A 15,742-nucleotide genomic window follows, 5' to 3' on the forward strand; every position below is an offset into this window, starting at 1 on the left:
CCACAGCGCATGGGCGGGGATGCCGTGAGCGGCCACTAACGCTCCCGCGCATGCGCTGCCCGGCAATGTCATTTCCGCGCCAGCTGGTGGGGCACTTCCGCCAGCTGGCGGGGCGGAAATCAGTCCGGCGCGGGCCTAGCCCCTCAAGGTTAGGGCTGGGCCTCCCAAGATGCGGAGGATTCTGCACCTTTGGGGCTGCGCGATGCCCGACTGATTTGCGCCGGTCAGCAGACATCGCGCCGATACCGGAGAATTTCGCCCCTGGTTATTAAAAGGTATTAGAAGATGTCAATTAAAGCTATCACTCTCCGACAAATGGTGTCAACATTGTCTGCCTTGCTAAGTACATTAACTATTGCCAAACATTCATAATAAGGGTACCTACAATTCTATTTACATCAATAGTTCAAACAGGCAGATATCTGAGAATTCTTTCAATGTCTGTGTGTTTATTTGCACAAGATCAAGAGGTGTGAAGTGCATAAATAATTTTTGAACCACAATGGTTGTTTGGCACTTTTTTGAAGTTGTGAGCAATTATTTCCACAGTCGGTTTTCTAAAGCTTCTTTGCTTATAGTGTCAGTTTCATGAGAATTTCAAAGGCTTGCCAGACTTGCAAATACCTCATTTGTTTTGTATAAAGTACTGGATACTGGGAGAGTTGGTACGAAGGATCCATGTGAGCATGGTGGATATGATTGGGCATTGAGAGTGCATGGGGCAAGGAAGGGGCATGGGTAAATGATGGGGAATGGAGGAAGACATGGGGGGATGGTGGGATTTTGAGACTTATGGGGGTATGGGAAATATGGGGAGGCATGGAGGGAATAGTGAGTGGGTGTGAGTGAGGGCTTGAGGGCCTGACAGCCATTATTACAACTTGGCCTATGTCCATGTAAACAGCTGATGCTACCTTGGTTCGGTTTGTGGAGATGACAGCACTGACTCCATTTCACCCCTCCCCCCAGAACAAAAATATGGTGATGGGGACACCCTCAACAGGGACAGTTTTGTGGAGCCTGGAACTTCTCCCACTCACGCTTCCCATCTCCTTCATGAAAATCAGCCCTCAATGACTCAAATAGAGACCATGTGCTGGACTTTCAAATACTGGTGGGGTTGGTATCGGGTGGGTCATGATTGCAGTCCAGGAGGCATCTCTGGATCCCAAAGTGAGGACAGAGGGAGGGGAAACAGGAAGCCCACCTCCAATTATTGGTCTATTGAAGAGCTTGTTCGTGGGCCAGGAGGGTCATGGTTGCAATTTTCAAAAATGTTTTTGGTGAACGCGAGCAGTGTGCGGCACATTTGTGCATAGCTGAGCGATTGGGTTCAAAGCAGAGAGAAGGGGAGGTATTTTTTTATGACATGCAAATTATTGGGCCGAGGGAATCTTGTGTATGACCTTTAATCTGGCCATATTGACCCTTTCATAAGCTCCTTGTCCTCTACGGTGCTGTCTGCTCTCATCAACACAGCAGTGACAGGCCCCATCGTGGTTACTGTCTGCCTTTGCTGTTTGCACTCTTCAGGCAGCTCCCATCTCTCGATACACTTGGTGCCTCTAATTGGACGCCAGGCTCACTATCTGCACTGTCAGGATATTTACATTTAAAAATAGCATCGCACAAGTTGTAGAGTAGGGACCTGGGATTTATCCGAGCATTATCCGGAGTCTCTGCCTCGCTTTGAAAATCTATCTTTAAGTCAAAATTTCAAATCATTGTTGAAGGAGGGATATAGGGATATGGGAATACATGGGGCTAGAACAATGCCCATAAGGATGGTAAACACAGGTAGTCAGGCGAAATGTGCTGTTCCCATGCTGCATTTTTAAAATGTAATTCTAAGTAATTTTGGGGTAATTCTGTAACTCGCTCCTTTCTACTTTCTATAGCATCTACGCCTCTCTCTGAATGAAACTGGCCAGTGCCACGTTCAGCATCTCTGGTTTCAGACCATCCTCGACATGCTCAAACATTTCCATACTCACCCCATTCCCTTGGAATCCGGAGGTTCTGCTGACATCACCCTCCGCTGTTACGTGCTAGTCACACATCCCGGCCCAGGTAGGAATGTACAAAAGTACAGTCATGGTTTTGGGATTTTTCTTTTCTTTGTGGGAAAATGCTTTAATATGACCCTCTCATCGCCTGTGATCTGGTGCAGCATCAGTTTGATTGCATCTTGTTGCCTGCCCTTATTCTTCATCCAATTTTAATTGTTCCATCATCCCTGCAGCTCCATAAGGCCATAAATTCTGGAATTCCATTTATACCTCCCTCTGCGCTTTAAAACTTACCTCTGTGACCAAGCCTCTCCTAATATGTCCTTCTTTGTCTCAGTGTCAGCTTTTATTTGATAACTGTCAATGAGGGAGGCACAGTTTGATCAGTGATTGCCAGCATGGTTTTGTCAGGGGAAAGAGCATAAGAACATAAGAACTAGGAGCAGGAGTAAGCCATCTGGCCCCTCGAGCCTGCTCCGCCATTCAATGAGATCATGGCTGATCTTTTGTGGACTCAGCTCCACTTTCCGGCCCGAACACCATAACCCTTAATCCCTTTATTCTTCAAAAAACTATCTATCTTTATCTTAAAAACATTTAATGAAGGAGCCTCAACTGCTTCACTGGGCAAGGAATTCCATAGATTCACAACCCTTTGGGTGAAGAAGTTCCTCCTAAACTCAGTCCTAAATCTACTTCCCCTTATTCTGAGGCTATGCCCCCTAGTTCTGCTTTCACCTGCCAGAGGAAACAACCTGCCCGCATCTATCCTATCGATTCCCTTCATAATCTTATATGTTTCTATAAGATGCCCCCTCATCCTTCTAAATTCCAACGAGTACAGTCCCAGTCTACTCAACCTCTCCTCGTAATCCAACCCCTTCAGCTCTGGGATTAACCTAGTGAATCTCCTCTGCACACCCTCCAGCGCCAGTACGTCCTTTCTCAAGTAAGGAGACCAAACCTGGACACAATACTCCAGATGTGGCCTCACTAACACCTTATACAATTGCAGCATAACCTCCCTAGTCTTAAACTCCATCCCTCTAGCAATGAAGGACAACATTCCATTTGCCTTCTTAATCACCTGTTGCACCTGTAAACCAACTTTTTGCATCTCATGCACTAGCACACCCAGGTCTCTCTGCACAGCAGCATGTTTTAATATTTTATCATTTAAATAATAATCCCTTTTGCTGTTATTCCTGCCAAAATGGATAACCTCACATTTGTCAATATTGTATTCCATCTGCCAGACCCTAGCCCATTCACTTAGCCTATCCAAATCCCTCTGCAGACTTCCAGTATCCTCTGCACTTTTTGCTTTACCACTTATCTTAGTGTCGTCTGCAAACTTGGACACATTGCCCTTGGTCCCCTACTCCAAATCATCTATGTAAATTGTGAACAGTTGTGGGCCCAACACTGATCCCTGAGGGACACTACTAGCTACTAATTGCCAACCAGAGAAACCCCCATTAATCCCCACTCTTTACTTTCTATTAATTAACCAATCCTCTATCCATGCTACTACTTTACCCTCAATGCCATGCATCTTTATCTTATGCAACAACCTTTTGTGTGGCACCTTGTCAAAGGATTTCTGGAAATCCAGATATACCACATCCATTGGCTCCCCGTTATCTGTTAATGTCCTCAAAAAATTCCACTAAATTAGTTAGGCACGACCTGCCCTTTATGAACCCATGCTGCGTCTGCCCAATGGGATAATTTCCATCCAGATGCCTCGCTATTTCTTCCTTGATGATAGATTCCAGCATCTTCCCTACTACCAAAGTTAAGCCCACTGGCCTATAATTACCCGCTTTCTGCCTACCTCTTTTTTTAAACAGTGGTGTCACGTTTGCTAATTTCCAATCCGCTGGGACCACCCCAGAGTCTAGTGAATTTTGGTAAATTATCATAGTGCATTTGCAATTTTCCGAGCCATCTCTTTTAGCACTCTGGGATGCATTCCATCAGGTCCAGGAGACTTGTCTACCTTTAGCCCCATTAGCTTGCCCATCACTACCTCCTTGGTGATAACAATCCTCTCAAGGTCCTCACCTGTCATAGCCTCATTTCCATCAGTCACTGGCATGTTATTTGTGTCTTCCACTGTGAAGACCGACCCAAAAAACCTGTTCAGTTCCTCAGCCATTTCCTCATCTCCCATTATTAAATCTCCCTTCTCATCCTCTAAATGACCAATATTTACCTTAGCCACTCTTTTTTGTTTTATGTATTTGTAGAAACTTTTACTATCTGTTTTTATATTCTGAGCAAGTTTACTCTCATAACCTATCTTACTCTTCTTTATAGCTTTTTTAGTAGCTTTCTGTTGCCCCGTAAAGATTTCCCAGTCCTCTAGTCTCCCACTGATCTTTGCTACTTTGTATGTTTTTTCCTTCAATTTGATACTCTCCTTTATTTCCTTAGATATCCACGGTCAATTTTCCCTCTTTTTACCGTCCTTCCTTTTTGTTGGTATAAACCTTTGCTGAGCACTGTGAAAAATCACTTGGAAGGTTCTCCACTGTTCCTCAACTGTTTCACCATGACGTCTTTGCTCCCAGTCTACCTTAGCTAGTTCTTCTCGCATCCCATTGTAATCTCCTTTGTTTAAGCACAAAACACTAGTGCTTGATTTTACCTTCTCACCCTCCATCTGTATTTTAAATTCCACCATATTGTGATCGCTCCTTCCGAGAGGATCCTGAACTATGAGATCATTAATCAATCCTGCCTCATTACACAACACCAGACCTAGGACCGCTTGCTCCCTTGTAGGTTCCATTACATACTGTTCCAGGAAATTATCCCGGGCACATTCTATAAACTCCTCCTCAAGGCTGCCTTTACCAACCTGGTTAAACCAATCGATATGCAGATTAAAATCTCCCATGATAACTGCTGTACCATTTCTACATGCATCCGTTATTTCTTTGCTTATTGCCTGCCCTACCATCCTGTTACTATTTGGTGGCCTATAGATAACTCCGATCAGTGACCTTTTCGCCTTAATATTCCTGATTTCCACCCAAATTGATTCAACCTTGTCCTCCATAGCACCAATATCATCCCTTACTATTGCCCGGATGCCATCCTTAAACAACAAAGCTACACCTTACCGTCCATTCTATCCTTTTGTATAGTCTGATACACTTGGATATTTAACTCCCAGTCGTGACCATCTTTTAACCATGTTTCAGTAATGGCCACTAAATCATAGTCATTCACAATGATTTGCGCCATCAACTCATTTACCTTATTCCGAATACTACGAGCATTCAGGTAAAGTACACTTATGTTGGCTTTTTTTACCTCTGTTCTGAATCTTAACACCTCGATCAGTTACCTCTCCTAAGTTATATTTCCTCTTAACTTTTCTCCAAATTTTCCTTGTTGTTGAACCCATATCTTCATGTAACAACCTGCCGCGTCGCTTACCATTAATGTCTTCACTTCCCATTTTATTCCTTTTAGTATTCCTGGTCCTATTCACTGAGCTCCCCTCAGTCACTGTACCTTGTACTGTCGCCCTTTTTGACTATGGCTTCTCTGCCTTACACTTTCCCCCTTACTGCCTTTTGTTTCTTTCCCTGTTTTACTACCTTCCAACTTCCTGCATCGGTTCCCATCCCCCTGCCACATTAGTTTAAACTCTCCCCAACAGCTCTAGCAGTCACCCCCCCCCCCCCCCCCCCGAGGACATCGGTTCCAGTCCTGCCCAGGTGCAGACCGTCCGATTTGTACTGGTTCCACCTCCCCTAGAACCGGTTCCAATGTCCCAGGAATTTGAATCCCTCCCTCTTGCACCATCTCTCGAGCCACGCATTCATCCTCTCTATCCTGACATTCCTACTCTGACTAGCTCGTGGCACTGGTAGCAATCCTGAGATTACTACCTTTGAGGTCCTACTTTTTAGTTTAACTCCTAACTCCCTAAATTCAGCTTGTCGGACCTCGTCCCATTTTTTACCTATATCGTTGGTGCCTATGTGCACCACAAGAGCTGGCTGTTCACCCTCCCCCCCCAGCCGCTCCGAGACATCCTTGACCCTTGCACCAGGGAGGCAACATACCATCCTGGAGTCTCGATTGCGTCCGCCATGTCTTACTAATTTAATCACATTTTTTGAGGAACTAACAAGGAGGATTGATGAGGGTAGTGCAGTGGATGTTGTCTACATGGATTTTAGTAAGGCATTTGACAAGGTCCCACATGGCAGACTGGTAAGAAAAGCAAAAATCCATGGGATAAATAATGCGGCAAGTTGGATCCAAAATTGGCTCCACAACAGGAAACACAGGATAATGGTTGATGGATGATTTGCGAATAGAAAGCAGTTTCCAATGGCATCCCACGGGGCTCAGGGTCGGGACCCTTGCTGCTTGTTGTATATATTAATAATTTGGACTTAACTATGGGGGGGCCTGATTGGGAAATTTACAGATGGCACAAAAAGTGGCCATATAATTAGGGCAACACAGTGGTTAGCACTGCTGCCTCACAGCTCCATGGTTCAATTCCGGCCTCAGATGACTGTCTGTGCGGAGTCTGCACGTTCTCCCAGTGTCTGCGTGGGTTTCCTCCCACAGTCCAAAGATGTGCAGGTTAGGTGGATTGGCCATGCGGTGTCCAAAAAGGTTAGGTGGGGTTACTGGGTTACGGGGACAGGGTGGATGCGTGGGCTTAAGTGGGGTGCTCTTTCCAAGGGCCGGTGCAGACCCGATGGGCTGAATGGCCTTCTTCGGCACTGTAAATTCTATGATTCTATGATTTAAAAAATATATTTTTTTATTAGGGTATTTGCAAGCGACATAAACATGGTACAATAAACATTTCCACCCCCATCACAATCTTCACACACCCTAACCATAAGACAACAGTCCGGCCCTCTCCACCGACACCACCCCCCCCCCCCGCCCCCCCAACCACTTTGGAATTCTGCTTCTGCTGACATTTTAATTTTCCTCGAGAAAGTCGACGAACGGCTGCCACCTTCGGGTGAACCCTAACATTGACCCTCTTAAGGCAAACTTTATTTTCTCGAGACTGAGAAACCCAGCCATGTCACTAACCCAGGTGTCTACACTCGGGGGCTTCAAGTCCCTCCACATTGATAAGATCTGTCTCGGGTTACCAGGGAGGCAAAGGCCAAGACGTCAGCCTCTTTCGCCCCCTGAACTCCCGGATCTTCCGACACTCCAAAGATCGCCACCTCCGGACTTGGCACCACCCGTGTTTTGAGTACCGTGGACATTGCCTGAGCGAAACCCAGCCAAAACCCTCTAAGCTTCGGGCATGCCAAAAAGCTTCCCGCATACCTCACACACCTATCCTCTACCCCAAAAAACTTGCTCATCCTAGCCACTGTTATGTGTGCCCGGTGGACTATCTTGAATTGTATCAGGCTAAGCCTGGCACATGATCAGGATGTATTAACTCTGCTTAGGTCATCCGCCCACAGACCCACCTCTATCTCTCCTCCTAGCTCGTCTTCCCACTTGCCCTTCAGCTCCTCCACCGGAGTTTCCTCTGCATCCGAAAGATCCTGGTAAATATCTGATACCTTCCCCTCTCCCACCCAGGTACTGGAGACTACTCTATCCTGTATCCCCCGCGGCTGCAGCAGCGGAAAGGCCGGAACCTGCCTTCTCAAGGATTGTCGCACCTGCAAATAGCTAAACCCGTTCCCTGCTGGCAATTCATATTTATCCTCCCAAGGCTTTCAAGCTGGGGAAGCTCCCATCTTTAAATAGATTCCCCACCCTCCTAATTCCTCCCCTTTGCCATCTCCGGAATCCACTATCCAGCCGACCCTGTACAAATGATGATTATTATAAATCGGGGTCCAAACCGATGCTCCATCCACTACCCCCAGATTCTCAGAGCCGCCACCACCACCGGACTTGTGGAGTATCGGGCCGGCGAGAACGGAAGAGGTGCCGTTATCAGTGCTCCCAAACTTGTGTCTTTACATGACGCCGCCTCCATCCGCTCCCACACCGACCCCTCTCCCACTACCCACTTCCTAATCATGGCTATATGAGCTGCCCAGTAGTAATTGCAGAAGTTCGGCAGTGCCAACCCACCCTCCCCCCGACTGCGCTCCAGCAACACTTTCTTCACTCGCAGGATTTTACCTGCCCACACAAAGCCCGCAATAACATTATTCACCCGCTTGAAAAAGGCCCTTGGGATGAAGATTGGGAGGCACTGAAAGACAAGCAGAAATCTGGGAGGTCCGTCATTTTCACAGTCTGTACCCTCCCCGCCAGTGATAGCGGGAGCATGTCCCATCTCTTAAAGTCCTCTTTTATTTGTTCTACGAGCCGGGATAGGTTTAACTTGTGCAATGCCTCCCATTCCCGGGCCACCTGGATTCCCTGATACTGAAAGCTCCTTACTACCATTCTAAACGGCAGCTCTCCAGTCTCTTCTCCTGCCCTCTTGCCTGGATCGCGAACATCTCGCTTTTCCCCATGTTCAATTTATACCCCAAAAAATTACCAAATTCCCCGAGGATCAGCATAACTTCCCCCATCCTCTCCAACTGGTCTGAAATATACAAGAGCAGGTCATCTGTGTAAAGCGAGACACGGTGCTCCAACCCCCATCCCCGCCTTAGAGCCATGGTCAATAGCTCTACGGCCAGAGCAAACAGTGGTGGGGAGAGAGGGCACCCTTGCCTCGTCCCTCGATGTAGTTTAAAATACCCCAACCTCAGCCGGTTCGTACGCACACTTGCTACTGGTGCCTGCACCCAGTCAATGAAGCCCTCATCAAACCCAAACCTTCCCAGCACCTCCCACAGGTAATCCCACTCCACCCGAACAAAAGCCTTCTCCGCATCCATCGCTACCACCACCTCCATCGCTACCACCACCTCCATCCCCCCTCCTTCTGAGGGCACCATAATAACATTTAAAAGCTTTCGAACATTGGCCTTGAGTTGCCTGCCCTTTACAAATCCCGTCTGGTCTTCCCCTATCACCCCCGGGGACACAATCCTCTATCCTTGTGGCCAGTATCTTAGCCAGCAGTTTGGCGTCCACATTCAGTAGAGAAATTGGCCTGTATGACCCGCATTGCTCCGGATCCTTCTCCCATTTCAGGATCAATGAAACCGAGGCCTGCGACATTGTTGGGGGGAGGACTCCCTTCTCTCTTGCTTCATTAAATGTCCTCACCAACAGTGGGCTCAATATCTCCAAAAACTCGTTATAGAATTCCACCAGGTAGCCGTCCGGCCTCGGGGCCTTGCCCGACTGCATGCCCTCCAGCCCCTCAATTATTTCCTCAATTTCAATTGGGGCTCCCAGCCCTTCAACCAGATTCTCACCTCCCCTCGGGAACCTCAACTGACCCAAAAACTGTCTCATCCCCTCCACCCCAGCCGGGGGTTCCAACTCATATAATTTACTATAGAAGGCCTTAAACACCTCGTTTACCCCCGCTGGGTCCAGGACAGTATTACCACCTCTACTCTTTACTCTCTCTATCTCCCTGGGCCACCTCACTTTTTATAATAATAACAATAACAGCGACATGAACATGGTACAATAAACATTTCCATCCCCATCACAATCTTCACACACCCTAACCATAAGACAACAGTCCCCCCCCCCCCCTTCCTCCCCCCCCCCCCCCCCCACCCCCAGCCCCCAACCCCCCCTTCTTTGGAATTCTGCTTCTGCTGACATTTTAATTTTCCTCGAGAAAGTCGACAAACGGCTGCCACCTCCGGGTGAACCCTAACATTGACCCTCTTAAGGCGAACCTTATTTTCTTGAGACTGAGAAACCCAGCCATGTCACTAACCCAGGTCTCTACACTCGGGGGCTTCAAGTCCCTCCACATTGATAAGATCCGTCTCCAGGCTACCAGGGAGGCAAAGGCCAAGACGTCGGCCTCTTTCGCTCCCTGAACTCCCGGATCTTCCGACACTCCAAAGATCGCCACCTCCGGACTCGGCACCACCCGTGTTCTGAGTACCGTGGACATTACTTTAGTGAAACCCAGCCAAAACCCTCTAAGCTTCGGGCATGCCCAAAACATGTGGACATGATTTGCTGGGCTTCCCGCGCACCTCGCACACCTGTCCTCTACCCCGAAAAACTTGCTCATCCGGGCCACCGTCATGTGTGCCCGGTGGACTACCTTGAATTGTATCAGGCTAAGCCTGGCACATGATGAGGATGTATTAACTCTGCTTCGGGCATCCGCCCACAGACCGCCTCTATCTCTCCTCCTATCGTCTTCCCACTTGGCCTTCACGGGAGTTTCCTACGCATCCAAAAGTTCCTGGTAAATATCTGAAACCTTCCCCTCTCCCACCCAGGTACTGGAGACTACTCTATCCTGTATCCCCCGCGGCTGCAGCAGCGGAAAGGCCGGAACCTGCCTTCTCAAGAAGTGTCGCACCTGCAAATACCTATAGAAGTCCTTAAACACCTCGGGCGCGATTCTCTGCTCCCGCGCCGTTTCAGAGAATCGCCTGGGTCGCCAAATTTTCCCGCGACGCCGGTCCTACCTCCGGTCACGGAAGCGGCCAGATCGGCACAATCGTGTTTTGCACGGCGCGGTCCAGTGAATCGCCCGAGACAGCCAAAATGGCGATTCACCGGTACACCCGCAGTGCCGGATGGGCCGAGTGGCCTGCCCAAAATGGCAGGTTCCCCCCGGCGCCGTCCACACCTGGTCGCTGCAGGTGGGAACAGCGTGGGAACACTGGGGGGGGGGGGGGGGGCTGCGGAGGGGGAGGGGGGATCCTGCACCGGGGGTGGGGGGGGCCTCAAATGGGGTCTGGCCCGTGATCGGTGCCCACCGATCGTCGGGCCGGCCTCTCTGAAGGAGGACCACCTTCCGCAGCCCCGCAAGATCCGTCGGACATCTTCTTGCGGGGCGGACTCGGGGAGGACAGCAACCACGCATGCTCGGGTGACGCCAGTTATGGGGCGCTGGCCGCGTCATGTATGCGGCGCCGCCTTTACGCGGGCGACAAGGCCTGGCGCGCGTAAATGACGCGGCGCCGCTCCTAGCCCATTTTTGGGCCCTGAATCGGCCGGGATAGGGGCCATTTCGCGCCGTCGTGAACCTCGACGGCGTTCACGACGGCACGAACACTCTGTCTCCATTTCAGAGAATCGCGCCCCTCGTTTACCCCCGCTGGGTCCAGGACAGTATTACCACGTCTACTCTTTACTCTCCCTATCTCCCTGGCCGCCTCACTTTTTATAATAATTTCTGAGCTGGTGCGCTAACATTCTGCTTGCCTTTTCGCCGTACTCATAAATCGCCCCCTTGCCTTCCTCAACTGTTCCACCGCTTTCCCTGTAGTCAACAGTCCAAACTCCTCCTGTAACCTCCGCCGCTCTCTCAGTAGCCCCACGTCCGGGGCCTCCGAGTATCCCCTGTCCACCTGGAGTATCTCCTCAACTAACCTTTCCCTCTCAGCCCATTCCGCCTTTTCTCTGTGGGCCCGTATCGAGATTAATTCCCCTCCGACCACTGCCTTCAAAGCTTCCCAGCCCGTCGCTGCAGAGACCTCCCCTGTGTCATTTGTTTCCAGGTAGTTCTGGATGGACTTGTTCACCCGCCCACAGATCGTTTCGTCCGCTAGCAACCCCAGATCCAGTCCACTCTCCAAACTAACCCGTCGATCCACCCAATATGGGGCATGATCCGACACTGCAATTGCCGAGCACTCAGTATCCACCACCCCCAGTGTTAGAGTCCTGCTCAGCACAAAAAAGTCGATGCGAGAGTATACCTTGTGGACATGGCAGAAAAAAGAAACTCCTTCGCTCTTGGCCGTGCAAACCTCCATGGGTCTACTCCCCCCATCTGTTCCATAAACCCCTTCAATTCCTTTGCCGTGGCTGGCACCCTCCCTGTCCTGGAATTTGACCGGTCCAATTCTGGATCAATGACTGTATTGAAATCTCCCCCCATGATCAAGTTATGTGACTCTCTGGGATCTTACCTAACACCTGCCTCATAAATTCCACATCGTCCCAATTCTGAGCATATACATTCACGAGTACCCCCTCCAGCCTCCCACTCACCATTATGTACCTACCCTCCATGTCTGACACGATTCTCCCTGCCTCGAATGCCACTCGTTTATTAATCAAGATCGCTACCCCCCTGGTCTTTGAGTCCAGCCCTGAGTGGAATAATTGGCCAACCCACCCGTTTCTCAATCTAGTCTGGTTTGTAGCCTTTAGGTGTCTATGTAGCATTTCCACATCCACCTTCAGCCCCCTTAAATGCGCAAACACGCGATCCCTCTTGACCGGCCCATTCAACCCTCTAACATTCCATGTAATCAGCCTGGTCGGGGGGCTTCCCCGCCTTCCCCCTCTTCCCCCCCTCCCCCCCTTCCCTACCCTGCCGACTAGACATCACCCTTTTTAGGCCAGCCTCCAGCTCGCGCCCCCAGCCTCCTCGAGCCCCCCCCCCCCCCCCTCGGGCATTCGCTGTCCCCGACCTCCCATTTGTCCCCTAGTAACAGTTCCTCCCCTGTCAGCAAAGCAGCTCCACCCCTCCCCCCCTGATAACAGCACTAGAAACCCAACCCTCCATATCCAGCTCCAGCTTAACACCTGCTCACCCCCCACAGTGCTTCCGTGAGTCAGCTGACCAAGCTGCCTTGATAGCTCCCACCCATGGCACCAAACAGTCTGTCTCCCCATTGTTCTCTCCCCTCTCCCCCCACTTGGACAAACATATTCAAAGCATCACATCCCCAGTAAACAAACTTCAGAAAAAACAGTGGAAAATAGCCACAGAAAAAACAACCACAGAAACCACCCCCTCCTAATCAGCTCCCAATAAGACAAAGTCAACTCTAGCCACTGAAACAGCCCCTTACTGCACACAGCACTACTTATTCAAACCAGCACAAAAGTGATTTTCAACAGATCGCATTAAAATACTCTCCAAGGATTCAGTGTCTTTTGTTCACCTCCAATCTTTTTTCCTTGATGAAAGTCCATACATCATCTGGTGTTTCGAAGTAAAAATCCCGTTCCTCATATGTGACCCACAGACGGGCTGGGTACAACATCCCAAACTTCACCCCCTTCTTAAAGAGGGTCGTTTTTGCCTGATTAAACCCTGTTGGCCAAATCCGCGCCCAGGTCTTTATAAATGCGCAGCTCACAATTCTCCCACTTGCTGCTCCATTCTTTCTTGGCCCACCGCAGAATGTGTTCTTTGTCCAAGAATCGATGCAAATGTACCACCATCGCCCTCGGTGGCTCGTTCGCTCGGGGCTTCTTCACGAGGGCTCTGTGCGCTCTATCCACTTCCAGGGGCCGAGGGAATGCCTCAGCCCCCATCAACTTCACCAGCATGTTCGTCACATAGGCTCTCGCATCCGATCCCTCACTGCCTTCAGGGAGGCCGTCGATTCTCAGATTCTGCCTCCAGGTCCTCCAGCTTCTCCTGCATTCTTTTCTGGTAGTCATTCATCATCTCCACCTTGGTCTCCAGCACGGTTAGGTATTCCTCATGCTCCGACACCTTTTTCTCCACCTCCTGGATCGCACGTCCGTGGGTTTCTTGATTCTGCACCACCTGATCAATCGAAGCCTTGATCGGGTCCAGCGTGTCCTTCTTAAGCTTGGCGAAGCAATCTTCAAAAAACTTCACCAGCTGCTCCGTCAACCACTGTGCCGTCTCCCCGCGGCCCTGCTGCCCTACCATACTTTCCCGCTTTGCCAGCTCTGCTCGCGTCTTCCTTAAAGGACTTTGTCGTCTCACATGGCCACTTCTGGTCCAATTCTCCATACACCAGAGGGGGATTTCTCCTCACAGTCTCACTCTTCACTGATTTATCCAATAAAATCCGTAAAAAAACGGGAGAAAAAGGTCCAAAAGTCTGTCACAGGCGGGAGCTATCAAATGTGCAACCTACTCCTCCATGGCCGCCACCAGAAGTCCTCATATGATTCTATGATAATCGATAGTGAAGAGTATAGCTGCTGTCTCCAAAATTATATCAATGGTTTGCTGGAGTGGATGGAAAAGTGGCAAATGGAATCCAATCTGGAGAAGTGTGAGGTAATGCACTTTGGGATAACAAAAAAAGCAAGGGAATATTTGATAAATGGGAGGATATTGAGAGGGGTAGAGGAAGTGAGAGATTTTGGAGTGCATATCCACTGGTTCCTGAAGGTGACCAGACAGATTGATAAGGTGGTTAAAAAAAAGCATATGGAATGCTTTCCTTTATTGGGTGAGGTATTGAACACAAAAGCAGGGATGTAATGCTAGAACTGTATAAAATGCTGGTTAGACCACAGCTGGAGTTTTGTACAGTTCTGATCACTGCATTACAGGAAGAACATGATGGAGAGAATGCAGAGGAGATTTATAAGAATGTTGCCAGGGCTAGAAACTTTCAGTTATAAGAGGAAAGATTGGGTGGGCTAGGGTTGTTTTCCTGGAGGGGCTGAGTCAGGGTAGTTTCCCCAAGCTGACAGATCAACTACCAAGGGCATAGATTTAAGGTGATTGGTGGAAGGATTAGAGGGGAGCATGAGGGTAAGCTTTTTCACCCAGAGGGTGGTGGGAGTCCGGAATTCACTGCTGAAGTTGCTGGTTGAGACTGAAATACTCAACCCATTGAAAAGTTACCAGGATCTGCACCTTAAGTGCTGCAACTGGCGAGGCCGTGGACCAGGTGCTGGAGAGTGGGTTTAAAAATGAGCGTCTTGTTTCCTTTTTTTCTGTTTTGGCCGGCGCAGACATGGGCTGGAAGGCCCCTTTCTGCACCATAACTTTTCTCTAACTTTCCTGGGAAACACTTTGAGATGTTTCATTGTGCTAAATAAACGTAAGTTGTTGCTGCTGCTGTCCAGTAATGTCAATTTAAACAATCGCCCCCTCCCATGCAGGCTCTCTGGTGTCTTCTATGACAGGGATACTTGTTGATACTACTTTAGTGAGTTAATGAAACTTGTGGCACATTGGTTGTAATTAACTTGTAGTGATTTCTATCATTGCTAATGAAGGAGGGACAAGGCACTCAGAAAGAATGGTGCCTGGGATTTCATACTCCGTTCAGATTACTTAACCCCCCCCCCCCAATCTATTTCACTAATTTATCTGTCAATCTGACCTTTTGGCATTACAAAGCTGATATGGTGAGTGTGGGCCCAAGTGGATAATTGAGGAGCAAGTCCCACACTCTACCAGCTGTGTGTAGTTTGCAGTGGCTCACTGAGGAATGTTTCAGGAACTTAAATAGTTTACTGCCCAGTCAATTTATCACACATCCTGTCAATTATTTACTCATTTTCACAAATGTATTTGCTGCTTACTCCTTTATTTCTCCCCAGTCAGGGACATGTAAGCCCTCAATTTCTTTCCCTTATTGACTGGCTTAAGTCAAGCACTAAACATGGGTGACTTGGAGGATATTGAACTTCCTCTGTCAGTCTATGATGCTGGTACCTCAGCAAGCAGTACCACTGTGGTTTATAGCACTATTTGTTGTTTAAAAGAAAGGGTTAATAATCCTATTCTAGTTTATTATTTATGATCTGCTAGCAAATGGCAACTGTGCACCGTATCTAACTCACGGTTTTCAGCAATACCACTTTAGAGTCAGTCAAGTAAAAATAAAGTACTGGTTTATTCACGACAGAAATGTATACACACACACAGGACCCGGTTAGGCTTCACCGGTCCTTTCTCTCGAGAGGCTTGTTCTCGC

General features: G+C 48.9%; 1 protein-coding gene across 4 annotated transcripts in view; it reads left to right on the plus strand.

Moving 5' to 3' along the window:
• LOC140386630 (SH2B adapter protein 2) overlaps positions 1 to 15,742 on the plus strand; it is a 262,836-nt gene that overhangs the window by 234,714 nt on the left and 12,380 nt on the right. For all 4 annotated transcript variants that reach the window (XM_072469121.1, XM_072469120.1, XM_072469124.1 and 1 more), the window contains one exon: positions 1,899 to 2,070. In XM_072469121.1, the coding sequence (XP_072325222.1) occupies positions 1,899 to 2,070 (172 nt within the window). The remainder of the gene's footprint in view (positions 1 to 1,898; positions 2,071 to 15,742) is intronic.

The sequence above is a fragment of the Scyliorhinus torazame genome, chromosome 12, assembly GCF_047496885.1.
Source record: "Scyliorhinus torazame isolate Kashiwa2021f chromosome 12, sScyTor2.1, whole genome shotgun sequence".
NCBI classification, from domain to species: Eukaryota; Metazoa; Chordata; class Chondrichthyes; order Carcharhiniformes; family Scyliorhinidae; genus Scyliorhinus; species Scyliorhinus torazame.